The sequence below is a fragment of the Lutjanus erythropterus genome, chromosome 3, assembly GCF_056507025.1.
Source record: "Lutjanus erythropterus isolate fLutEry1 chromosome 3, fLutEry1.hap2, whole genome shotgun sequence".
Classification (NCBI taxonomy): Eukaryota; Metazoa; Chordata; class Actinopteri; order Lutjaniformes; family Lutjanidae; genus Lutjanus; species Lutjanus erythropterus.
The window spans coordinates 4,915,885-4,942,819 of NC_139319.1; the positions used below are offsets into that span (position 1 = coordinate 4,915,885).

A 26,935-nucleotide genomic window follows, 5' to 3' on the forward strand; every position below is an offset into this window, starting at 1 on the left:
AACAAGCAAACAAAAAAAAAACAACTAATAGATATCATCATGAAACCTCCCCATTGATTACTTACAATAAAACAATTATTTTTTGTATTACAAGTTTTAGAAATAGGATGTTTAAATATGCAAATGAAGCATTATTTAATTTAATGCTGCGCTAATTTGCATACATTTCCAGAAATGTAAAAATTGGATGAAGCCAAGATCCAAGTTCTTGTTTTATTTTGTTTTCATGTTAGAATCAAAGGATTTACAGAACAAATTTTTGTATTTTTTTGGGAATAAAAAGTACCACCCTTTTGTAAAAACCTTTAGAGTGTAAATAGGAATAAAACTGGAAAGGTTGTTGTATGTTAGTGCTACTGAAGTGGAGATTTATGGCTCAGTGCATTGTCTTGCTGCTGATATGTGCGTGCGTGTATGTTATGTATTTGTATCTCTGCACTGAGCGTGCTCCGTGTCTTCCAGATGGTGGTGCTGGGCTTGTTTCTCCACCAGGGCTCCTACTTCCGCGACTTGTGGAACATTCTGGACTTTATAGTGGTTAGTGGTGCTCTGGTGGCCTTCGCCTTCACGTAAGTTCCCCCCCTAACCCTACCCACCCACCTTCATCTTCATCATCTCCACCATCACCCTCACACACACACACACACACACACACACACACACACACACACACACACACACATCCTACCATCTACAGAAAGACCCTTGTCGCCCGGCCTTGTGCGTCCGATACACCAGGCAATGCTGATCTTTCTCCCTTGTTTTCTGAGACTGCTCTACTTCACCTCATGTCCTTCTCTCCCTACTGTCTACTCTGTCTGTCAACTCCTTTGAAATATCTTTTCTTTCTTATATTGCTTTCTCCCTTTTGTTCTTCTTTGTCCTTTTCCATGTTCTTTCTCTTCTCTAGCCTTGTTCTCTTCTCTGTTTATTATTTTCTGTCTCTTTTGATTGTCGCAGTCAACTCTTCCTCCATCTCCATACCTCCTCCCTCATTGTTCATCATCACATATGGTATCGAATCAGCAGGTCTTTCTCTACGTTTCATCGACACCTTCATCTGGACAACCCATCCGTGAATGTGATCCTTAACTAAATGTTTTCCCTTAATGTTCTGGATGATCATCACCAACCTCTGACCTACACTCTAAAAAGGAATCTTTGGAGGACCTCAGAGGGTACCCTGAGGTACTCCTTCGAAACGATTATCACAGTTTCCCAAAAATCTTAACTTTTTAGATTGTATTCTATTCCAAGAAATGAACCCTTAAAGTGCTGAGTCAAATTAGTTTTTTAGAGTGTAGTTACTCTGTCTTCACCCACCTTTCACCCCCCACTAACCCCAAACCTTGCCCGAAATAACCACCACAAAACCTATCCGAAACCTCATCCCTCTTTACTAACTAACCTAATACGAGTATAAAACACCACCTGCTCCTTCTCAACATTTTCTTTTCCCAATCTTCCTTGCTCCTGTTCCCTTCTGTCCCCTATTTGCCAATCCATGCCGCTCTGATATTTCCACCAACCAGGCCGTGAGTCATCCCTTCGTCTTTTCTTGCATCTAACACTCTGACTCTGATCCCACAAATCTTTTTGCTTACCGACACACCCCTTCCAGACCCTCCACAGCTTTGGTTCCTGCTGATGCCTTCACTTCCTTCCAGAAACCTTTCAGTCCCCTCTTTTCATAACAGCCCCTCCTCTTACTTGTCATTACATTTTGCGCGTCCACCCAATTTCCCTACCTCACACCCCTAACAACCCCCGTATTCCTAACACACAGCAAAGAGAGAACAAGTGAATACTGAATCACTTTGAGTGCTCTCTCCAAACCACCTTTGTGTTTTATTTGCTTCAAGAATCAGCTGCTTCTCTGTTTTGGAATCATTTTGTTAACTTGCTTCATCTCCAAGTTGTTAAGACCAGTTCTTCCTGCCAGGGTACCTCCATCCTCATAAAACCAGAGGATAATTAAGAAAACAAGCCTAAGACAAGGATGTCCACACCAAGAACAATATTTATAACAATTCTTATAAATATAAAGTTTTAAAAACTTTAAAAAACTTTTTTAAAAACTACTACAATCTTATTTTAGCTTGTTAGCGTGCTAACATTGAAATTGTGCGCTGTATGTTAGGAACAAGTGTCCCCCATTGCTCCCTAGCTTGCTGTTATCCCCACTCAAATCCAGCCTCCCCCCCATCTGAATAAAACCCCCCTATAGTCTGTAATGAACCCTCCTGCCTCTACAAACTCCACCACACACACCTTTCAACCCCACCGCTCCAACAAACCATTAAAGCCAACATCCTGCCTCCAACCCAGCCACACCCCTCCTCTTCACCCCCCTCCGTCCTCCGGGCTGAAGGTCCCCGTCGGTCGGTCCGTGGGGGTGAGGGCGCCCCAGACACCTTTAACCCTTTAAGTGCCCAGGCTATCTGTTCACCACGGGGGGGAGGAACACCACCAGGGCTCATCGCCTCGCCTCCACACCCTTCCCCTCTGTCTCTTTTACCCACACAAACACAAACACGCACTCTCACCCGTCGTTCTGACCTTGTTAACGTTCCCGGAGGCTCAGGTATTTAACTCTCCTTCCTCTGCACGACCCGGGGAAGTCAGACTGAACGTGGGAGGGAAGGAGGGAGGCATGCCGGGGCAGGGTGTGGTGGGTGGAATGATTTGTTATTATGCTGAGGTAGTATATAGCTAAATACATATGAATTAAATATGTATGATATATGCAACTGCAGGGACTGAATGTGTATTTGTGTGCAAAAGAAAAAAAAGTGAGTGAGAGAGAAAGACAGAAAGAAGCTTGTGTGTGCATCCTCCTCAGCTCTGTGGATGCTCAGTGCATGTCCGCCTTGATGACTGCATGAACCTGAACACGGCCTGTGATGCAGTAGACGGCATCACTCAGAATTATGTTAATGATGTTCAGAGTCAGTCACAGGCAAAGAATGCGATCCAGTTAAATATGTTCTGTGATTCTTAGAGCTGATAGCTGCTGTCAGAGTGTGTTCAGATTGAATGCTAACAAATCCGAGAGGTGGCACCGCTGCATAATAAATCAATGGAGATACATCAGTGACACAAATAGATGCAGATTCGCTTGAGGTGGCGTGAACTGAGGTCGAATTGAAATTGTTTTGGTGTCATTCAAAAATTTTCTGACTGTCAACAAATTCCATGAAGAGACCAAAACAAATAAGTCAACATCTGAATGTTTTCTGATACCTTTACCCTGTCGTTAGTTACGCACCACAGTGGCAGTTTAACAGTGACAACAAGGAAGTTTTTTATTTTATTAAAAGAAGATCATAGAATGGCACAGAAGGCTATTTCAGGATGGAAACGATTTTTTCACTCTTTTTCTGACTGGATTCAGCTCTCCTCCTGCGTCATATGATTCGTTGATCTGATCAGCTGACGTTTGCCCGTGATAGATGGTGATATGCAGATGGTTCTTCCAACCTGCCAAGTGTTTCTGCGCCTGCCCTTTTCCGAACAGTTTCCAAGGACAACTTCTCAGATGGTTCTGTGTAACATACCATCTGGCGTATCAAGTTACCTTTCTTTGGCGCTCCAACCCCCCCCCCCCCCTTTTTTTTTTGTACTTCAGATGTAAATTTGTCAAAATGAGTCCATAAAGGGGCTTATTTTCTAAAGCAAGACTGCAAAAACTACATGATTCAAGATCATAAAAAACATCAATCAAGCAGGAGTAAAGCATACACTTGCCACAAATTAATACACTTCTGGTGAGCGAGTAAGCTTTTACAGAATACCCCATCAAAGGTTTTTCTTGATCAGAACGAAGGGTCTGAGGATAGAGGATGTCGTATGCTGCACAGATTGTAAAGCCCGTAGTGGCATATTTATGATTTATGATACTGGGCTACATAAATAAGGTTGACTTGACTGAAAATAAACTGTAATACCTATGTTCTCTGTAATGAAGGAACGTGTTACCCAGTGCATTGGTTTTGGTTCTCTTCATGGGAAATAATCATGCTTGTCCTGAAGTTCAAAAGCTTCACTTAAATGCACAGACACAAGAATTGAAAGGTGAGCTCTTTAAGAGATGCACAATCAGGGGCAAATTCACAAAACAGCGCACAGCTTTTGTGACAGCTAAACTGGCGCAAATAAGACAAAAAGACACAAGGTGCAAACTGCAAATTGCGGTGTCAAGCAAGTAGCATCTCGGTGCTCTGGTGCTTTTTGCACATATTTAGATATAGAAAGTATTGTTCTTGCAATTGTGTTAAAAATTTTGACTCAAATGTTGCTTAACAATATCAGGTGAGAACAAATATTACTGGGACCATGACAGAAAATTGCATTCTGATTGAACATTTAACAGACACAAAACAAAGGCAAATTGCACTTAGCTGTAAAACTTTATGGTCTTGTTTGCACTGTAATATCATTAGTGCACTTTCTTTTGTGAATCGGACCTGATCTACAATTCGAGGAGCTACCAGGGGACGCGATCCATCCTTTGTGAATTCACCCCTCAGTGCTTATTTTGCTAAAATATTTTTAAAATTTGTTTAGCGGCACCTCTGCCACTTCTCGCTTGTCGCTGTGGACCAAGCCAGCCCTGTGCAATCAGAGCATTGGCACAAATTAAAACATATTCAGCTTTAGACCTGTTTATTTTCTCACATTTCAGGTTAATATCAACCTCCCATAATGCGCTGAAAAACACATGCATCACGTATAAGAAGAATAAAGGCAGACATCTCACACCACACTACATCTAGCGGTGTGACTGACTTCATTTCACACTCAATCTGAACACACAAGTTATAATCCTGTTCTGACTGTCATTGTCATTATGCATTCACACTGCCAGTAACTAGAGACTTCAGCCAGTTTTAACAATGATTGACGCGTTTCCTTGATAATCAGAGAAGCTGTCAGCACTGTAACTTTGTCTCATGTACAGTCATTCTGTATGTGTCCTACATGTGAAACTCAAACTCATATTAGCTATCAGACAGTTTCATTAAGTATTAAAGCAACGTGGAAGCTCGCAGTGTGAATGCAGAGTGAACTGTGTTTAAGAAAACAGCAGCAAAAGTAAATGAAGCAGCCGGCAGGTTGGGGAAGGTGCACATACAAGATTTTTTTTTTTTTTTAACACACAGCTTTCAGGAGACAGGTGGTATGAATTTAAAGTGATATAATACTTTGATTAAACATTTCACACCTGTGTCAAAGTTCAAGAGTGGTAGAGCTTCACTATTACTGCACATACAGTATCAGATCTACCATAATAAGACAAAAACAATGAAAAAAAACCTAACAAGACAAAATTATGTAACAATGAACATGTCATAAGATAAAACAAAAGTTGTAGACAAAAAAGATGTAGTTAGATGAAAAACTGTGTAAAAGATTTAACAAAATGAAGAGGCAATAAAACGAAATCGATGTAAAATACGTACCAAGACAAAAATGACATAATGACAAACATGTAACAAGACAAAAAGGATGTGAAAGAAGTAACAAGACACAAACAACGTAAAACACAAAAAAAACTGTATAAAAGACGTAATAAGACGAAACACAAACAAAGACAGACTCGACGGCGGAGAAAAGATGATGTTCACAGCGGGTAGAAATCTCCTTTATAGGAATACTTTTTACGATTATACTTTTGTACATTTCAGAGCCTGTACCTTTTCACTTGTTGAATCAGCACTTTTATTCTTTCATTCACTTAAACTTGTGTGACTGAGAGGTCTCCGACTGATGATTCAGATCTCCAGCTTTCAGGGGGCAGCCTTAGAATAAACATTAAAAAACAGTTTTACTTGAACATGATCACAATGTCACAATTGAAAAAAATACAAATGAAAAGCTTGCTGTTGATGATATTGATGGTCGGCAGATCATGAACTCCATAAACACGACACAAAAAGTGAAACTGTTCAATCAAAGTAAAATATCACTTTGGCTCAAAAGCCAAATGGTACCTGCACAAAACAGCAACAAAACCAGTTGAAAATCACTCCACTGCTGCACCCTCCACAGCATGACTCCCCGCTGAAATAAGGATGCCTCCTCCCCTCCTTCACTGGTCCCCTTCCCTTCTCTTCGCCTTCTCACTCTCTTAATTTGCGGTCTCTTTTAGGATGCTCTCCCACCATTTCCCCCCCTCCCCCTTCACCTTCGCCTCCTCTCTCCACACTTCCTCCCTCTCTACCATCTCTCCTCCTTTGCTTCCTCGCTCCCACCATCTGCTCCAGGGCTGAGCTACAGCGCAGCTTTGCTTAAAGGGGCGAAGCCTTCACACACATACACCTGTGAAATTTAACTTTGACGCATGACGTTGTTTCAGAGCAGGTACATCTCAGAACCATTGTACGAGAGAGAAGTCTTAGCATGGTCGGAGTGCAATGGCTTCATATTTTTATGGGTTTTAAACACGACACAGTTGCGCTTTTGGCACCCTCCATCCACCAAATAGATGCTGAATGAAACACTGACTGCATGCAGTTGCAGTACTCTGTGAGAATGCCTTCCCCTTTCTATTGATGGTGTGTGTGTATGGGAAAATACACACAAATCCTGGTTTCTTGAGTCTCCGCTCATGACGGATGTCCTGAGTGTACGCCTATGTGCTCCAACATGTCAAGAAAACCTGGAACCAGCCGTTTTCTTCCCCTGTGCAGATGTGCATGCAAAAGAGCTTTGATAAAAATCCCACTAGATGATTGCAGATCTAATGAGGGCAATTTGTGCTGTAGGCCCGGTCTAATTGATCATTATGGTGTGATAAGATAAGAATCGGTGTAAATGGATGCAGCAATCGAGTTTCCTCTTCCAACCGTGAAGGTAATTCTTCATAGAGCTGGTAGCACAGCAGGCCAGAGCAGAAGACAGCCAGGAGGGAAGGAGGGTTTGCACATCCGGAGTCTCATCCAGGGATTCACAGAAGTGCTCCTGCTCTAGATCTAAAGAAGCTACCTGTGAATTATTGATTGGATGGCTTCTAAAAATGATTCATTTTAGTTCTTATGGAACAAAAGGTACATCCCTAAATGTTGTAATACAAGGGGAAGGAATGAAATACAGTAATTAGTTTGGTTGCACTTTATTTAACGATACACTAGAAGTGCTTTTGTACAAAATTAGACAAAACCTAGAAATAATTTGTTCTTTATTAGACAGTAGTTGTACCCTAATAAAACACCATACGCTTAATGGTACACTTATAAGACATAACAGGCTGTACATTTTATCAAAATAGAAAAATAGCTTAAAACAGTTTACAACTTTATTAGACAGTATTGGAGCCTTTTTTACACCTTATTAGACCTTATTGTAGGGTAATTAGAGACGTGTTACAACAGAACTGTACTGTAAATTCAAGTGAAATGTGTCCCTAATTACCCTCTAATAAAGAATATATTATTTCAACTTTTTTTCTAAATTGATGCAAAGTATAACTTGTTACGTCTTATTAGTGTACTGTTAGGTGTATCGTTTCTCATTAGGGTGCATCTGTGTTTGTTTACTGACTAATTAACATATTATTTAATGTTTTTATCTAATTTAAGTAAAGTAAAATAAAGTGCATCAGTACAAATCAAAAATATATCAATTCGATATTAATTAGTTAACTTTAAATTGTTATCCCAAGAGTTATCTTGCTATTTTAGAAATTCAACTTTCTTTTCAACCGATCAAAGCAGCGATAGACAAGAAATTATGTCCCAAAAGGTAAAATTACCGTTTTTTTCAATGGAGTCTGTTGGCTTTGGAGAGAGCGATACAGCAGCTTATATAATGTCAGTTTTCCACCAGAGAAGGCTGGTAAACCTGCTGTTTCTCCAAACTTGGGGAGGTGCTGACTGCCATCTACTGTAGGTAATACACTGACTTAACTGAAGTGTCTCATACAGTCCCACTCCAAATAATCCTGTCCATTTAATTTAAACTAGTTGGCAGGCTTGGGATCACATTTGTAATTGGATCCATGCTGTTTGACAACCTCTTGGTCTTACAAAGCCAATAAAATCTCCTAAAATCAATCGAAACAATTTCTTTAAGTGAAGATTTGGAAAAATCAGTGTAACGATCTCAGCAAATTAAATGGAAACTCTTAGTTATGATGTACCAATCAATCAGTCAATCAATTAGATGAAAATTGAGTGTTATACTCTATAATACAGTAGGAAGAGGTCACCTTAATCTAAGAGCAAATTTAGGAGACAGGTACGTAGACGTCCCATCCAGTTGTCATGGAGACAAGACAAGGGTGTGGGAGGGGGGTTGAATAAGAGGGAGTGAAGTGTGTATCTGAGTGTGTATCCAGTATGTGTGTTAGTAGGTGGGGTTTCTAAGCAGATATGGCCATCTTGCTGTCCTTCCTTCTTTGTCTGTCTCTCATATGAATGTATTTTTTCCTGTTTCTACCAAACCCCCTCTCTCTTTGTCTTGTGTCTGTCTTTGTCGGTCTGTCTCTCTCTCTATCAATGTTTGTCTTTGTGTGTGTGTCTGTCTTTCTATGTGTTTTTCCCTCTCCTGCCTTCCCTTCCTCCTCCTCCTCTTCTTCTTCTTCTTTCTCTGTCTCTGTCTTCCCTTCTGTCGCTGTCACTGACTCTCGCTGTCTCCACCTTCGGTGAAACTCCACAGGAGCACCACCCGGTAAAGTTCTTCCTCTGTCCCCTTCCTCCTCCTCCTCCTCCTCCTCCTCCGCTCTGTCCCCTGCTCTCCACCACCGGATCAAATTGGCTTCTCACTCTTTCTTTCTTTGTTCTTCTGATTGTTAGTGCCCATTCTCGCCGTATCGTACTTTGTCTTATTCTTCACATGCCACAGAAAACCATCCAAACACCAGAGATGTTTTGTCGATAAGTTTGATTTAAAGGGTTTGATTTGATACCCACAGTTTTCGGGGGGATTTTTGTTGAAGTAACATTATTTTACTTTTGCAAAAGATCGATTTACTGGTTAGAATTCCCATGATACATACATTTTTTTCTGAAAATTAGCATCAAAGTGAGACTCTACCTCATTTGGTCATCAAAAAATCTCACCATGTAGGCTTAAAAGGTGGCTGTAAAGACTTTGTTTTGTCCTTCACACAGGTTAGGCCTGAATTTCTATTGTTCAAGGCAGTTACACCGCTTGCATGATGCTGTCAACCTTTTGAGCAGGTCCATACGGTGGATTTCGCATGTTCGTGTGTCTGCTTCCTGCTCTTCTATTGGTCAGTAAAACTGGCTGCCTGAAGTCCCAGTCTGACCAAAAATATTTCTACATTTAAAAAAAAAAGAAAGAAAAGGGTTGCATCAGTGTGGGTGTGTTTCCACATCTACCAGGAAGGCGATGAAATACAGTCCAGGATGTTCAGTAATATGCCAAATAAACTGCAGAACATTCATATTATTAATGTTTAATATTAACTTGACCAGGCTAATGGCATGCCCACATTGCTGCCAATGAAAAGTAGCCTTCTGGCTGCATGCTTACATCCCTAAATGATATGCGCTTTCCCTGATAAATAAAAAGAGATTAAATGATATTATAAGGTAGCAGTCATTTGAATCTCTGCCTTGACAACTGCGAGGTTGTAGAGATTGTAAAGTAATCTACCAAAATGTACTCTTACACATATTTGATTGGGCAATGTTCTGATGATGGTGCATTGCAATAAATTAAAATTCTTTCTCAATCCAAAAACTTCAGTTCCTGGAGTGACCACTTGAGAATGGTTCCAAAAATAGAGCCCCATAACAAAATGCCCAACTTTACTTAAAAAATAAATTTACAAACTTGGTACAACTAAGTTTTGGTTTCTATAGCTAACCTCCATGTTCATTACAAATGTACGGAGGTAAATTTTCATATAAGTCGCCCATGTAAAGCTGGCTTACGTCGGATGACTCAGCTCTACTCATGCTCCACCTCTGTGCCCTTGTTTGCATTGGCCAGGAGTTAGTTGGATTCAGGCATGGCCAAGATGGCGACGACCAGAGAACCCACACTGAGTTTCGTAATGGCTCTGCAGAAAGCTATGGGCGACTACGTCCATGTTTATGGTTGTGATGCAGAGTTGTTTATGGGATTAATGAGGAGCCTGCCATAGGCACATACTAACATATTCAACAGTATCGTGCATGAGTAGGGACAGAGACGTTGCGTATTTTGCAAAATTTTGGTGTACCTGTGTTAGATGAGAATATTGGGACCAGAATGTGTAATGGAGCAGTACGCTCCAGGAGTGGTTTTAGAGATTTCTGTCAAGCCCCCAGTAGGAGCACCAGGCTTCAGAGCCAGTTTTTGGGCCTTTCCATCGGCCCTTTTGCCACACCAAGTCAAACCATGGCACGCTGATTTGCATTTCCAAGATGGACCGTCTTGGTAGCTGGACCAAAGCGAGCCCAACCTGCCTCCAAGCGGGCTGTGGTGACGTCTCCTCCACCACGACCAACCCATGACCCAAACATGTATGGAAAGGAGTTATTCGACATAGTGGCAAACCATGGCCATGTCACGTGATGCACAGCGGCCCAAAAACACTTTGCCTACATAAACGTACATTGTGAAAGAAGGCGAAATGACTCATTCCACTATCAGAATTTGATTTATTCCATCCAGTAATATTTGGAAAGTTTAGAGGAGGTACAAGATTTAAAAAGTTCAACTAAACTGAAAGTTTCAGCTAAAGAAAGTCTCTGCTGCGCTCGTTCTGTACGACGTTCTGTACGACGTTCCGTACAACATGGAAGCATTTGCGGAAGGTCGGGCACAAAAGTTGGCTTCGTGCATCACTGCCTGTCTCCAACACTGTGTCCAGCTCTCCTTAATACAGCCACCATTTCTGTCCACCATTAAAGCCTCCACTGTTGGCGCCAACTGTAGATGGGAATCCAAGCTTTCAACAGCTGATGGACACAGCGAAGAACGAAAGTACTGAAGCCTTTGACAGCCACCTTTTAGTCCTACAGGTGTTGAGTGTTTGATACTCAAAACAGAGACTTTGGTGGAGTGTTACCTTATTTGCCATTTGAGAAAACAGTCCACTAAACTACACATACTCACACAACAATCATGAGACTTAAAGAGCAGGTGCCCTTATCTTTATGCTAGCGTGTGTGCATGCATGTGTGAGTCCGTGTGTGTGTGTGTGTGTGTGTGTGTGTGTGTGTGTGTGTGTGTGTGTGTGTGTGTGTGTGTGTGTGTGAGAATGTGTGTGTGTAGGGATGTTTTTCATTCCTAACACCTATGGCCTTACCGGGCTTTACTCTAATACTCTCAAGCTGCTCTGATAGAGAGACCTCAGTCCTGCTCAACTTCAAAGGGAGGAAGGCCTATTGATTATCGATCGAGTCTCACTCTCTCTCACACACACACACACACACACACACACACACACACACAAACCTCCTTACGCATACACGTAGAACTTCCAAGGCTCAGACTCAATCAATCAGCCTTGAATTGAATTGTCTTACGTTTTCTGCCACGGGAACTGAGTTCATAGTTAAAGAGCGAGCCTTGATGGACGACCTCTCTTCTGCTCAGGCTTGGCAGGCGTCCAGGCGCCTCCTGCCTTGTGTTTTTGAAAATGGCCCATCCACTTACAGTAAAGATCAACTCGGCTATTTACTCCCTTGACACCCCAATTTTTCCTCACTGATATTGGTTTATGGGCGCACAAATCATGAGCAGAATGTTCAGTTATGGAGTTCGGGGAGGAAACAAGCGCAATAAAACACATGACCGAAGGAGTTTGTCTTTCGGCCTTAAATCGTTTCCCTCCGGTCGCTCTCACGGCTCGTTTGACGCTATTGATGCAGCGTGTTTGTTTGTGTTATGACATGTGATGTTGTGTTCTGCAAGCAACATCACATGTCCCTCAAGAGTCTCGCATAGCCTCCGTTTCCTGGATTTGTCTCCTTCGATTCAGGCTGCAGCCCTGAAAGATGCAACGCACCAATTCTTGAGAACTGGGACAAATCATGTCCAACTAATATTGTAATTTCATTTTTTGGTGAAAATTTATTCTTTAGGGATTTATATATAGGAAATTTATGTAGTTCATGAAATGTTATGGTTTTCTTTAATTTTTTAGTTTCTAAATTTGCTCTCTGCTAGAACACACCCTTGTGCAAAACAAGAATTCACACCTTCAAACAATTTAACAATGTATTTAAAGCCTTTAAATCTAAAATACTAGAAAAATAAAAACAGAAATACTAGTCATTTAAGCTATTCATCAATATTGTATTTATTATATTCATGTGTAGTGCCAGTTAACTGCTGCATCTAAGCTGTTATACAGCCACCCGCCCAGCAGACAGCAGCCCAGCAAAAATCTCCCAGAAGCCAAGCCCCAGTCAGTGTTTTGATGTAGAAAATGTAAATAAGGTTGATGTAGGCTGTGTCAGAATAAACTAGCATGTAACTGCTCAATCGGAGCAATGTGTAACCACATTCAGCTCAGACGTGGGCATTAATACACAAGCAGAGACGGCTGCTGCAGCTAGCACTGGTAACATTAGCCACACTGTGTGGCAGCTAACATCAGCTCCGGGTGAACGATGCTGTTTCCCAGCAGGCACTGCGATCCTCTTCAGTCTAAAAAGAAGCATTTAGTGAGTTGATGTCATGTTTTAAAGGATAACTTAAAATGTTCATAATACACGGCGCACAATGGATGATTTGGTCATTGAGGACTGTGATTAATGGCTTCAAATAGCTCCTAATACACGCAATATTTTTATTGGACCAAGTTAAAGTGATAAATTAGTAAATTGTGCTGAATTTTACCTGCTTTGTTGGTGTTTTCTTTCTATTTGACTAGTCAATTAGTCTAAATTAAAATTTTTGTTTAATTGGCAGGGAAATAAGTCACCAGGAACATCCCTAATATGTATAAATGTGTCTTTACATCATCTTTGTTTAAAAATATATTTTTAATGAAAATGTAGGCACTTTAAAGTTGTTTTACTACTTTGCTGTTCCCTGGTTTAAAAAAGGCGGGAATACAAATTCACTAAATAATATTGCTGGCAGATGTGTCTCAACCATAACATGTCAACTCTGCAGCCCTTCTAAATCAAAGCTAAATAAGAATTATGGTTTAAAAATGTGTAATTTGATTAGCATGCTAATCTGAAGGTTTCTTGGCAACTTTAAAAAATAAAATGGCTTCTCACTATGACTGCGCTGTGAAATGAAACTCCATCAGATATTCCATCTTGCAGACTTGACATCTATGTTTAATAAAAGGTAAAATAGGAGGTTGGCTGGCTACAAGGTTTAATAGCCAAGAGTTTGATCTTTTGAAATATGTTTTCCCAGCATAATTTAAGAAAAAAATGAAAAAAAAAAAACTCAAAATACGGTTTTATCCCAATTCTCAAGAAAGAGTGAAATTAAACATTTTCCGAAATATGAATTTAAATGAAAGGAAGCTATGTGAAACCCATCAGAATCAGTTCATTTAGTGTCTCAAAAGTCAGGATTATATCAACATAATCCTAGCCATGTAAAACTTAAAGTTCACGCCTCATGTGTCCACATCTAAGACTCCCATTTCTTCTGAAGAACCGAACAGCGTTTCACTGAAAAAGAAAGAAAGAGGTTTGGCTGGGCACTCTGCCGGGAGATGCCTGTCGATATGGAATGAGTGAATGTCTATTGTACGATGGTGAAGATTATAATAAATGATGATGATGCTGCTTCTTGATGTCCATGAAACCAAACGGTCAGGCAACTGATCGCTTTCCCCCCCACCGGTTTCATGTTTGACGTGCACTTCAAAGTTTCTTTTTTTCTGCAGAAGAAGAGACTCTAAGAGCTTTGATTGTCCACACTGATGCAGTGTCTCTTTGTATACGAGAGTACTGCAAGTGTCATATCATGTGTTGCTTTCACTTAGAGGTTAAGATAAACTCAACTTTGATGACATTAACCCCTCACCCCACCTCACCCCCTTCTTTAAAAATGGTTCATCATAACAGCAGAGGGTGCAGTAAGAACCCTTTCTGATTGTTCCATCTCTTCATTCCTCCACAAATTCTCCCCTGACTTTGTTGTTGTTGTTCTTCGGCTGAACTCTAGGGGGAGCAGCAAGGGCAAAGATATCAGTACGATCAAGTCCCTTCGTGTACTCAGGGTGCTGCGTCCTCTGAAGACCATCAAACGACTCCCCAAGTTAAAGGTAGGGGCTCAGCAGGGTTGGGAGGGTTACTTTAAAATGTTTGGGATTGGGATTTGGGATTACATCTAATGTCACTGTTTTTTGTGTGTAGCTAACGTTAGCAGTTGGTTTCTGTATGTAACATTAGCTGTTGGTCTGTGTAGCTAAAATTAACATTTGGTCTGTGTAGCTAAAGTTGGCAGTTGGTCTATGTAGCAGAAGTTGACAGTTTGTCTGTGCAGCTAAAGTTGGCAATTGGTCCATGTTGCAAATGTTAGCAGTTAGTCTGTGTGGCTAAACATAGCAGTTGGTCTGTGTAGTTAAAGTTAGCAGTTGGTCAGTGTAGCTAAAGTTAGCAGTTAATGTGTGTAGCTAAAGTCAGCAGTTGGTCAGTGTAGCTAAAGTTAGCAGTTGGTTGGTGTAGCTAAAGTTAGCAGTTAATGTGTGTAGCTAAAGTCAGCAGTTGGTCAGAGTAGCTAAAGTTAGCAGTTAGTTTGTGTAGATAATATTAGTGTTTGGGCTGCCTAGCAGTTGGTCTGTGTCAGAATACTGCAGCACTGACCACTTACCTTTGCATTTAGCTAGTATTTTGTGATATATGAAGTCAAATGTTATGCTGCTCTGTAGTGTAGTCAAACTGGTTAAATATGACTAACGTGTGTACATAAATGTCTGTCTTTTACTTGCAGGCTGTGTTTGACTGTGTGGTCAACTCTCTGAAGAATGTGCTCAACATTTTGATTGTCTACATGCTCTTCATGTTCATCTTCGCTGTGGTGGCCGTGCAGCTTTTCAAGGGCCGATTTTTTTACTGTACCGACGAATCCAAAGAGTTCGAGCGCGACTGCAGGTTGGTTCAGAATCACAAACACATAGTGAAGAGTACAAAACTCAGACTTTTGGGTTCAGAAACATATTGGACATTTTGTTTTGTTTTGATGTAACTAAAAAAATAATAAAATTTAATTCAGTATGATAGTATGTGATTTCATGGTTTGCCAAGAATAATTTATGGAACAAAAATAAATTGTTTCTACTGCAAAAACGGGTTCACTCAGTATTTTAAGCCATTTTATTTGATATTCTAAGTATTTTGTGAGTTTGTACCATCTGTATTTCTGATTTATAAAAAATCAAATTACCCAGTACCATAATGTTTTACCATTAATTTTAGGGATGCACCTGAATGTCAATAGGGTGCAATGGAAACAGATATTCCTTCTATCCAAATATCATTATTATTTGGAAAAAGTCAGCTCCATTAACATGATTTCCTGTAAAAACCACACCCACTTCTGGTCCTCATCTGAATGCAGATACGGAGACAGACAGAGATACAAATAATGTCATCTATCTGCACCTCTAATTAATGCTTTATTGTCTGAGGTATATAACAGATTACAGAGGCCCCTGATCAGCTGTGTTACTTGTGAAGATGCTGCCATCTAGAGGATTGTGCTGGGAACATTAATAAATGGTGTTACTGAACTCTACAAGATAGACGATAGAAGTGTTGGGCGTATGGTAAACCTGGTGCTTTCTGCGCACCCGTTTCTGTATGTTTTTTTTCCTGACTGATTTTCACGTGTGTTCCTTCAGGGGCGAGTATTTGGTGTATGAGAGAGATGAGGTTAAAGCCCAGAAGCGGGAGTGGAAGAAGTACGATTTCCACTACGACAACGTGGCTTGGGCCCTGCTCACCCTCTTCACTGTCTCCACTGGAGAGGGGTGGCCGCAGTGAGTGGGATGCACACACACACACACACACACACACACACACGTCTATTCACAACTTTACTCGGGCTGCATAAATGTGCATTTAACTACATATTGTAACTGTATGGGTTTTGGCTCAGGGTTGTCATGATACTGAAATTTAAACTTATGATATAAAATTTAAGAGATGACATCTGATGCCTCTTTTAAAGCCACAGCAAAAAGGCACGCAAAATATATATATTTTTCCCTGTATTTTTTTTTTTTTAATTAACAACCTGCACAAGGTGCTGGTGCAGAAAGATCAGACTGGTTGTCGCTGTGCTGCAAGCCAGATTTCAGGCAGGACAATAAAAACTGAACTGAATTGAGCACTTACATCATGTCTTTGAATAGCTTTGCAGATATTGTATCTTATTAAACACATGGTATTGGAAAAATATCAATACTTTTATTACCTGCCTACTTTTATTTATCATATAGTGGACGCGTAGCAATAATCTTTAACAATTACTATATTTCAAAAGTTCAAGATGTTAATATAAAATGCTAAAGTGAAATAAAGTAATTTAGTTTTTTAAATTATAAGACATTGTCAATCTTGTTTGCAATGTCTAGAAATCTCTCATCAGAGAGGTTTGTTTAAACATAAATGTAAAGTACAGGCCGTGGATTAATGACATATTTCCTTTGTCTTGTTAGCCTTATTTGGGACTTTTATACATTTACACTGTTTATATTGGTGAACACATCGCTTTTATGCAGATTTGATTGGAATTTCTTTTTATTTAAAGCTACTACAAGGAACGTTAATATTTGGTTGATTTTGGAGCCCCCTGTGGACAAAAGCGGTAGTGTTCTCCTCCTCTTTCCTTTTAATTGGCTAATGTGCTACTCACTGGAACTTAGGTTGGAAAAATGTCTCAGTAATTAACTGAGCTTGTTTATTAACCAGCTAAAAACTCCTTGTGGTAGCTTTAGTAGTCAAATAAAAAGTGAACCTTATAATCTAAAAACACACCAAGTTGTTAAATTAAGTTGTTTTTCTGAACCCATGACTCATGTTCTTTTATTTCTTCCTCTCTCAGGGTGTTAAAGCACTCAGTGGACTCCACCTATGAGAATCAGGGCCCTAGCCCAGGTTACAGGATGGAAATGTCCATCTTTTACGTGGTGTACTTCGTTGTCTTCCCCTTCTTCTTCGTGAACATCTTTGTGGCTCTCATTATCATCACCTTCCAGGAACAAGGAGATAAGATGATGGAGGACTATAGCTTAGAAAAGAATGAGGTGAGAAGAGATTCACAATTCTCTGAATTCTTAGAGACTTAAAAGATAAAATTAATGTCACCCTGACTCTCTTGTTATTTCCGTTCATCCCTACAGAGAGCCTGTATAGATTTTGCCATCAATGCCAGGCCTCTGACCCGCCACATGCCGAAGAATAAACTGAGCTTCCAGTATCGCATGTGGCAGTTTGTCGTGTCTCCGCCCTTCGAGTACAGCATCATGGCTCTGATTGCGCTCAACACCATCGTCCTCATGATGAAGGTACAAGTCGCTCTCTGAGTGTGGACCTGTGATGTTTTCTAAGGGAGAGTTGCCACAATTGCAAAACTTTCCACTGTTTATCTTAGAGATGTTTTCACCAACAAATTTAATATCTTCAGCCAAACAAGCCACGGGGTTTCTGTAATCTTAAAAAGTCTAAAATCCAGTAATCTTAATTTTAGGGCTTAAAATGTCTTAAAAGGTCTTAAAAGTTGAATTATGAAGTTAACATTACTTTTATAAAGTTGGATTTAACTTTAATCTTGCTTTGCAGTGTGTTTTGGGTGAAAAATGTATTGATCAAACTGTAACAACAAAATGAAACCAACACTGAACCAGTTCACACTAATACAAACTGTGGTTTTACTTTTTGGTCTTAAATTACATTTAAAAAGGTCTCAGAAAGTCTTAAATTTAACTTGTTGAAACTTGCAGAAAACCTGAACCTAAATGTGTCTGCTATCATAAACCACTTAAAGTTTTTCAAAAGAGAAATCAAGTCGTGAGGAATTAAACTGATTTCTTTAAATCTCAGTATGACAAACTTTGTGTTGTTGTAATCACATAAGTCAAGTAAATGTTCTGAACGAGAGTCCTGTCATTGTGTTAAAACTTGTGCTGACAGATTAGCAGGTCAAAATTGTTGCACATTTATTTTTCATGTCAAGATCACAAAACAAAACATACTGTTTTGTTGTTGTCAAAGAACAAGATGCATATTTTTCTGTTATGTTAAGAATATGGCTACAACTGATGATTATTTTCATTATCAATTAATCTGTAAATTATTTTCTTGATTAATCACTTAGTTGTTTGGTTCATAAAATGTCTCAAACGTGTTGTTTTGTCCACAACACAAAGATATTCAGTTTAATGTCATAGATCCAGAACCAGAAAATAATTATATCTGAGTAGCTGAAATCAGAGAATTTGGATATTTCTTATTTAAAGAAGACTTAAAACGATTATTTTATTATCAAAATAGTTGGCAATTAATTTAATAGTCAGTTGATAATTGATTAATCTAATCCTTGCTGCTCTAATCAAGAATAAACGTAAGTCAAAGTAGATTTTGACAAACAGTTTTCAAAGAAACTTAACCCATTTTAAATGCAGAGCTATTAGAGTATAATGTGAAAACCCTTTATTTGGCTGCTGCCTGGTGATAATTTACCAAATCTTCCACATCAAAACCAACTCCTTTTTTGGGTTTGTTGACGAACAGTTTTCTCTGGCAAGGATGCATGAGTAGACGGTGTGATTGTAGCTCTGATGGAGGCACAAGCCCTTTTCATAAACCAAAATTATACGACTTTGTCTGTACTGGGAAAAACAATGGCTACTGCTTCGGTAGAACTCTGCACTCTATACACTTTTTACTTTTGAGTAAACATTACTTCTGTTCTGATTCTTCTTCTGTCTTTTTTTTGTGTGTCTGTAGTTTGACGGTGCATCAACTACTTACGATGTAGTCCTGAAGAACCTCAACATTGTGTTTACCACCTTCTTCTTTATGGAATCAATCCTCAAGATCATTGCTTTCGGCCCTCTGGTAAGGCTGAAAACCACGACCACAAAACGATCCACAAATACGCGGCACCTACACGCACATATTGCTCATCTGGGTTGACCCAGTCTATATGCTTCAGCGTTTCATGCTATTATTCATTTATAAAGCGGGTTATTTTGGTAGACAGATCTAGAGCATGTTCTTCCTGTCCCTGAAAAGCCCAGAGCGCACCGTGTTTCACAGCAGTCACGCTATCAGCCTCTTTCCAGCCTGTCTCCACGGTGACAACACCACCATTGGCCTAGGGGCGTTTCCCTTACTGCCCCCTGGCTGCAGATCCGAGAGGATGCCTTTGGCTCATTGTTGCCGTCTCTGTCTCTGTCTTCTCACTGGACTAACTTCTTTAACTTTTCTCTCTTTGCCAACAGAATTATTTCAGAGATGCCTGGAACATTTTTGATTTTGTGTCCGTCCTCGGAAGCATCACTGACATTTTAGTGACAGAACTAGGGGTAAGTGCTGTGGACGGTTTGGACGAGATGACACTTGTTGGTTGCAGCTGAACGATAGTTGTTGACTTGTCACATGTAAATGGTTCAGTGGTCTCAAAGGAAAAATCTGCCTTGTTGTTTGAATGTCTAAATTAGATAAACCGCAGTTTTAATTCAGTTTCCTTTGTCTGTTCTTCTAAATATGCATTTTAGATTAATTTAGAGAGTCACCAGATGTTATTTTTGTTGACAAGCCTTTGATTGGAGTCATAAAGTAACCAACTGAGTGTTTTTTTTGGGTCATAAGCCTCAAAATGCTGCTAGTCAAATCCTAACTAGCCACAGTATTGTCGTATTTACCATACAGACACGAGGGAGGTATTAATCTTCTAATCTATCTCTTGGCGAGAGTCTCCCAAACTTTTGAGCCATTTCTTTAACAAGCACAGCAGATACTGTTTTCTTTCCTTGTGGTGGTATTAAATCTACTAAATTTAATCTAGCTGTCTGTCAGACTGTAATTTGTTCAGGCAGATACATTTTTGATGCTTGTAAGATTAACTAACTAACTGCACCTAGCAGAAACCCAGTGATCTGTGTGTGTCTATAGGCTGCGAGCACATTATTCTAAGGAAGGTTTTGTTCTAAAAATCCATTTGGAACATAAATAGTGAATGTTCTTTATCTGGTTCTTCCTTTTTGTGGCAGTTCACCCCAAATTCTTCAAATGTTTTTTTGAGAAAAACCTGCCATACACTCTTGGACTGGTGTTCAGCTTTCCTTTGACCCCAAACTTTAAATACTTATAAAGTCCACGGTGTCTGCATTCATATTATAACAGAAGAAGAACAGACATGTGGAGACTGATGTTTGAGGTTAAATGGTCATTTGTACAAATGATAGATCATGCATTTAATGTGCTGTTGTGTGTAAACACACTCATGCTTATTTCATTGTTAATTGTGAATTTATTTGTATGTCTATCAGCATGTCCATGTGTTTAATTCTATATATATATGAGCTCAATATGATTATAGATATTCAACTAAATACTTGTGGAAGTCAATAGCTGTATCAGCCCCTCTCTGTTGTCCAGCTACTGTTATTGTTACCTTGTTACTGTTATTTTTTTTGCCTCAGTGATCTGATTTTGCAGTCAGGTTTCAGTCAAACATCTCTGACCTGTACTGAATTCTCAGTCACGTTGACTGTATTAGCAGTGAGTTGTAATTACTGCGAAACAACTGTGTTTTCACATGATTAAAGACATCCTCTGGCCATGTTCGAGGTGCTAAATGTACTTTTCAGCTGTCTGAACAGACATTAATTGACATCAGCCCTGTTGTCGACAGTGAACTGATCATTTCAGACATCTGATCGATTCTCTGTCAGTTTGTAGCAGCTAACCTGCAGGTTGAGCACGTCTGGCCTTTGCACAAGCTGGTTCATCAAGTAGTTAATATGGGCCAATAAACTGATGGTGGCAGGTTGCTTGGGTCGCGTAGTTGCAACCTCGTGGTCAAAGCCAAAAATTAGTTGGTAGTTCAGGTTAACTGAGCTGGACCATCATGTCATTGTTCTTAAGACTAAATTTTCCCAAAACTGAACCAAAATCTTCCTAATAGTACTAGTCCTTTTTGACTTTTACTCTACTGACTGACAAGTGCAAGATAGCCAACAAATCAAGATCAAGATTTGGTTTCTAAACTTTAATCTATTTCTAGTTTATGTTTATTTTATAACTCTGCAGATTAAAAAAAATTGAGGATGAATGAATATAAAAAGAAATCAGGGAATCAGAATTACAGTATAATACATATCAATGTGAGGACATATTGCACAAATGCTGCAAATACTTAACGGTGTAATATGTAAGTTTATGTAATGTTTTAAGCATTAAAAAATAGGTCACTCACTAGAGTCCTGATCTTCACCAGGCAACCCCAAAACAGTATTTGCAGTGACCAACATTTTGATTAGTAATTGTAATTTCATTACATATTTTTTTCCCAGTAACATATAACATTTATTTTGTAACTAGTTATTTATAAGTAGTTACTCTCCAGCACTGCTAGTATCCTGTTAGTCATTTGTATGAAGTGTTGCCTTTGCGTTTTGGCCAGAAATTGGCCACAAAAAACCATTAGGCTGATGGGTCCAGTATGCAAAATTAGGTGCAGACAAGCTCCATGTCCATTGATCAAGTGCACACATAAAAGTGTGTATTCTGTTGCAGAGATATTTTGTGAAGTTGGCTTCGGCCTGTCCTGTCTCATAATACCTCTTCGTATCAGGCTTGACCCTGCTGTAACCCCCACTCGGGCCTCTGGAGGTTGGTGCAGACTGATGCCTGACCTCCCTCTCACTCCTGTCCCACTTAATGTCTCTCCTGTCTCCGCCTGAACCCACGGTGTCTTCATCGTTCCCGTAGTCAGAGTCCCGGTGAGAGCTGTACACCACCTCCGTACTGCATACCCTGTCATCAAACTTTGTCTTCTGAAAGGCAACTTCCATTTTTTTCAGATTCAGATTTTATTTACTTTACGCTGGAAAACGACCAAAATAGATCCATATCACAAACTGGGTCATTTAAAAAGAGCAAAACATTGCTCAAAAAAGGACCCAGTTTACCTACTACCCTTGGTTTGTCTTCCTGCAGTAATAATAAAAGTGTGAACATAGACGGATGATTAACCATTGCTGCTCACATGACTCTGGCTCTGGTACCGATCCCAGAGCATTCCCCGCTCGTCTGAAAACCTCCCTCTCCCAACAGTCCAAAGCTCCAGTGCAGCTACAGCTAGCGGCCTACTGACCTGGAGCATGTTAGATATGGGCAACATGACAGCTCCCCAAAAGTGAAGCCAAAGCATCTTGCCCCCTGGTGGCTGGCTGCAGTATAGGTCATAACCAGATAATTCCAGTGAGCATTGTCCGTGGATCGCTCTGGCTGCCACGGCGTGGCCGTAACGCAACGCAGCCATGCGTGGTGGAAACTGCGGATAAATCCTGCCTCCCCATTGTTAATAGGTAGTAGATGAGTCAAACCAAAATATCAAAAATACACATCAAATACATTTCCCAAAAGGTGATTTCTGTCATTTTAGTCCTTACGATTGAGCTCCAACAGCGATCACCACTGCACAGACGTGACCTCAGCTTTGTGCAGTGGGAGGAAGTGGAGCCATGTCGGCCATCTTTTATATACTGTATTTCAGTGGTTTGGATTATGAATTCGACGGGTTGCCATTCTTACATATTGCAACTTTAAGATTGTTTAGCATACTTTAATTCACATTTTACAGGAGGAAAAAGACCTTCATGGACCAGTTTAGAACAAGATTCTCATGATCAAAAGCTAACCTGATAGAAAAATAGAGTGCTACATGGTATTATAATAGAGCTGGCATCAAAGAGGGGCTGAACTGTATCTCACTGTATCTCAAATCACTCACTAACTGTTGTTGTTGACTTTAAGCTGTGTTTCACTGGTTTTTCAATGACACCCATAATGATTCCGTCTTCCTCTTCTATCTCTTTACATGCTTTCTTTAAACCTCTCTACTTTGTTGGCGCCCTACGCCCCTCCCACTCCCTCCTCCTCTGATAAAATCCATCCAATCAAAATGCACTATGAAATCCTTCATCGTGTTCTCCATCCGTGCTGCGCCATGACATGTGGTGGTGGTGCTGTGATGATGATGATGATGGTGATGATGATGATGATAATGATGGTGATGGTGTGCGTTTCGCCCCATGCCCCTGCCCAATAAAACACACGACCAACCCCTCCTCCTGCCACCCCCCTGAAAAAATGTCTCTCACCCACTCACAATGTACCACAACTGACCAAAAAACAAACAAACAAAAAAACACACAAAAAAACTCCCTCCCCATTCATCTTTCTACATCTTCGCACATGTAGAATCTGGTTGGTTTGTAATTTATCTCTCAAAGCTTTCTGCTGCATCCTCATTGGTCATGCGTACTCCCGACCCATTCCTTTCCTCCGGTCACCCGCTCCCCCCTGACCAGTATTAAAGGGATAGTTTGGCTTTTTTTTTTTTTTAAGCAGAGTTGTATTAGGTACTTTATCAAAGTCAGTGTTTTACCAACATTAGGTGGTCAACACGCCCCCAGCTTGGAGAAGCAGGAGGAATAGGAAGCTAAGTAATGTACTGCATATTTTAGACAAATTACAAAAGTTGGGATCAGTGTAAGTGTGCGCTATAGTTAGAATCTTTTCACTGCTTTACCTTTCTGTCAGACAGCCTTTTCCGTCAGTAAGCTAAATACCACTCTCTACGAACTCACCAAACTCCATAGGCAAAATCAGCTATTTTACCTCACAGAACACGAGTTGCTGATTGGCCGCTGCGTCGATCAGTTAGTTTGTTTGTGTTATTGCGTGACAAAAGGGGTAGTTTGGATCCACTTAAGTCACACAGTATCACAAACAAACTAACTGATTGACGCAGCGGAAGACCAGCAACTCAGGCATTCTGCTAAGTAAAATTACTGCTTTTTTCAGTGGAGTCTTTTTGAATGGGGTAATGAGGCCTTTTCTTAGGTGGCTAAAATATGTTCTGCTGCTGACCCAGTACATTTCTTACCTTCTGGTTCTTCTCTCTTCTGTTCAAAACTGGGGGGGGCGTGCCGGAACTCCACCTACTGTAGATAATATACTGACTATGGATCAGTACCTCGTTCAACCCCACATCAAATAATCCAAACTATCCCTTTAACCCTTGACCCCAGTGCATGCGCTTCCTGAATGATGACATTTTAAACTCTTTGCACTTGTTGACATAGAGAAGTTCAAGTAGCACTTTATTTGAGGGGTTGTGCATAAGACTGTCATTACGGTGTTATTGCCATGCAGTGACACCTGTTATGAACATGAAAGAGTCTTGAATGGATGTCTATGACTGTCGGCATTGAGTGTCATTTGGTCAGTTATGTCATTTTTAATGCAAAGATGACATAGTTTGAGATGTCTTTGTTATGACAACTTGACATTATCAAACTTAAAAGTTTTATTTTTAGCTTTATGTTTTAATGTTACAACTGGCCTTACAAAGCCTTACAACACTTAATGACATCTTTATGACAAGTCCAAAATGTACCACCACTCAACTTGTCATAACAAAAACATCAAAAACAATGTCAACTTTGTATTAGAAATGACATAATTTACCAGATGACTCTTAATGACAACAGTCAAGCATTCACACACTCCTCCATATTCATGACAGGTGTCATAACCTGGTTATGACAATGTAATTACAGTCTTATGCACGCCCCTTCAAATAAAGTTTTACCAAAGTTAATTATTTATGTAACACATTTTTACATAATAATACTACAAAACTTTAGACAATATCTGTTTAGGTTTTCTTATGTAATTACAGTATATAATATTTAATTTACTACTAATTAAATATTTAATTTGCTTTGATTTCTTGACAAAAGAAGAAAAAGTTTCCAGGTAGACTGGTCATAAAGAAGTGAGACTGCAAATTGTATCTGCTTACCTGTTACACAAGCTCCTGGGAACAGTAGTTAAATTTCAGCTGATTTTATTTCACTCACAGTATCTGTGTGGTGGTTGTACCGATCCTCTCAAAGATTTAAGATTTAATTAAAGTGCAACAAGTTACAGAAATAACATTTTATGTTCAGTTTATACCCAATTTATACTGTATATTTTTGTTATCATGACAACTTTAGCAGTTAATTTGATGAAAATTGAGAAAATAAACTCTCACACTCTTCATGCAACTAAATAAGTGAATGTATGAATCAGTTTACTTTGTGCTCGGCCCCACTGGCCCCCACTGGTCTGCATGTAGGCCAGTTCTTCCCTCAAAACGTATGCTGCCATGCCAAACCATGCCTGCACTGAGAGGCTGCTCGCTAGTCCCTCCTCCTTCCTGTTCCTCCTCTCCCTCCTCATACTCCTCTTCCTGCCTTGCCTGTCGACCACACAAAGCCGGGGCCTCACCAGGGAGTTTGGCTGTTGTGCATTGCATTATTCTCTCTGTGACACCAGAAAGACACAACATTAAAAAAAAAATCAGCAATTCATTAGGCTGAATCCATGTCGAAACCACAGCTCCCTAGCGTTTAAGGCCATTTTCACACTTGGTCTACAGTCATACTTGAGTCTGTTCACAAATTTGTTCCTTATAATTCTTATTTCTGCCAATATGCTGAAAAAAGTATCATATTAGGTCATTAATATGAGAAACTTGACTTAGGAACACAAAAATGACTTCTCAATGAATCTCAAAACAATGACAAACTTTCTCAAAATAATTGGTTTGTCTCTCAAATAGTGAGAAGCTTTCTCAGTTTAATGACTTAGACGCTAAGTTTCTTATCGTTTTGAGCTACTAATTCATCATTTCAAGAAAGTTTCTCATTATAATGCCTCACAGAATCGTTTTTATGATCAAACTGGTGGAGATGAGCTTCCATAGTTTCTTCAGTTTTATAGCAGAGGGAGTCATTACTGCAGGATTGTTTTCACACACTTGAGTCGCTGCAAAATGCAGCTAGATTTTGCAACAGGTATCCTAAATAAAACTATTCATCATACCAGTAGCACATTTAGCAAACATCAAGAATACTATGGTTTCCTTCATGCTTTTTATGCTGGTACTTTAGTCCCTGCATAACTTCATAAAACAATCCAGAAGCACTTCCTAAATTTTTTTGGGACCATTTGTTTGATGTTCACATTTTTCTCCAAATTTCACCACGAAGGTTCCAATTCCACACAATGAGGAATGATGTTAATGTGTCATATGGACCAATATACTGAAGCCCTGAGAGGCAAGTGAGGAACAGAAAAAAAACGTTCTTGTAATCTGTTTCCTAAGTCTCCTCTTCTTTTTCATCTGTGACACAGGTGGGGAAAAAAAGTTTTGTCGGGTGAAAATTTTCAAAAGGTTCACAAATCTTTAAAAAACATTTCTAGTCAGAAAAAAATAATAGTCATAACTATACACATTGTAATGTACATGCATAAAAAGATTTTTTTGCATTGCTATCTGCATTTTCAAGTCAGGAGATAATAAGCTATTCCTTTAAGTTCTGGGTCTGTTGCTCTCTGGTATTTCTTTTCCCATGATGCATTATGTTCTGTACCAGTCACAGCTTGCTGAGTGCAGTTATGCCAATCTGTTGTTCATCCAATATGAGTGCATTGAGAAATTAAAACTCACCCGGGTCAAAACATGAATGCGTTTAGTCCTATTTACAACATGGAGTAGTGGTGCACTTCAGCCACTTGTGGCCAAAATGAGTATTACAACTTTTTTTTTTCATCTACAAAAACTTTTGTCACCTGTTTTCACAGGAACTTAGAAAGATTATCCTGGAAAAACATTTTTCCACCTGTTGTTAAGTCATGAACTCAGGAGAGAGAACCATATAGATCAGATTTAGGAGAGCTGATTGCCAGATTTTTTTTTTTTCACTTTCTTC

General features: G+C 39.7%; 1 protein-coding gene across 1 annotated transcript in view; it reads left to right on the forward strand.

Moving 5' to 3' along the window:
• The window catches only part of cacna1ab (calcium channel, voltage-dependent, P/Q type, alpha 1A subunit, b), a 135,154-nt gene that overhangs the window by 58,556 nt on the left and 49,663 nt on the right, over positions 1–26,935 (forward strand). Inside the window, exons 24-31 of the mRNA XM_084714436.1 lie at positions 463–569; positions 14,098–14,197; positions 14,866–15,026; positions 15,776–15,913; positions 16,981–17,182; positions 17,279–17,443; positions 18,885–18,995; positions 19,382–19,465. Of these exons, the coding sequence (XP_084570562.1) occupies positions 463–569; positions 14,098–14,197; positions 14,866–15,026; positions 15,776–15,913; positions 16,981–17,182; positions 17,279–17,443; positions 18,885–18,995; positions 19,382–19,465 (1,068 nt within the window). The remainder of the gene's footprint in view (positions 1–462; positions 570–14,097; positions 14,198–14,865; positions 15,027–15,775; positions 15,914–16,980; positions 17,183–17,278; positions 17,444–18,884; positions 18,996–19,381; positions 19,466–26,935) is intronic.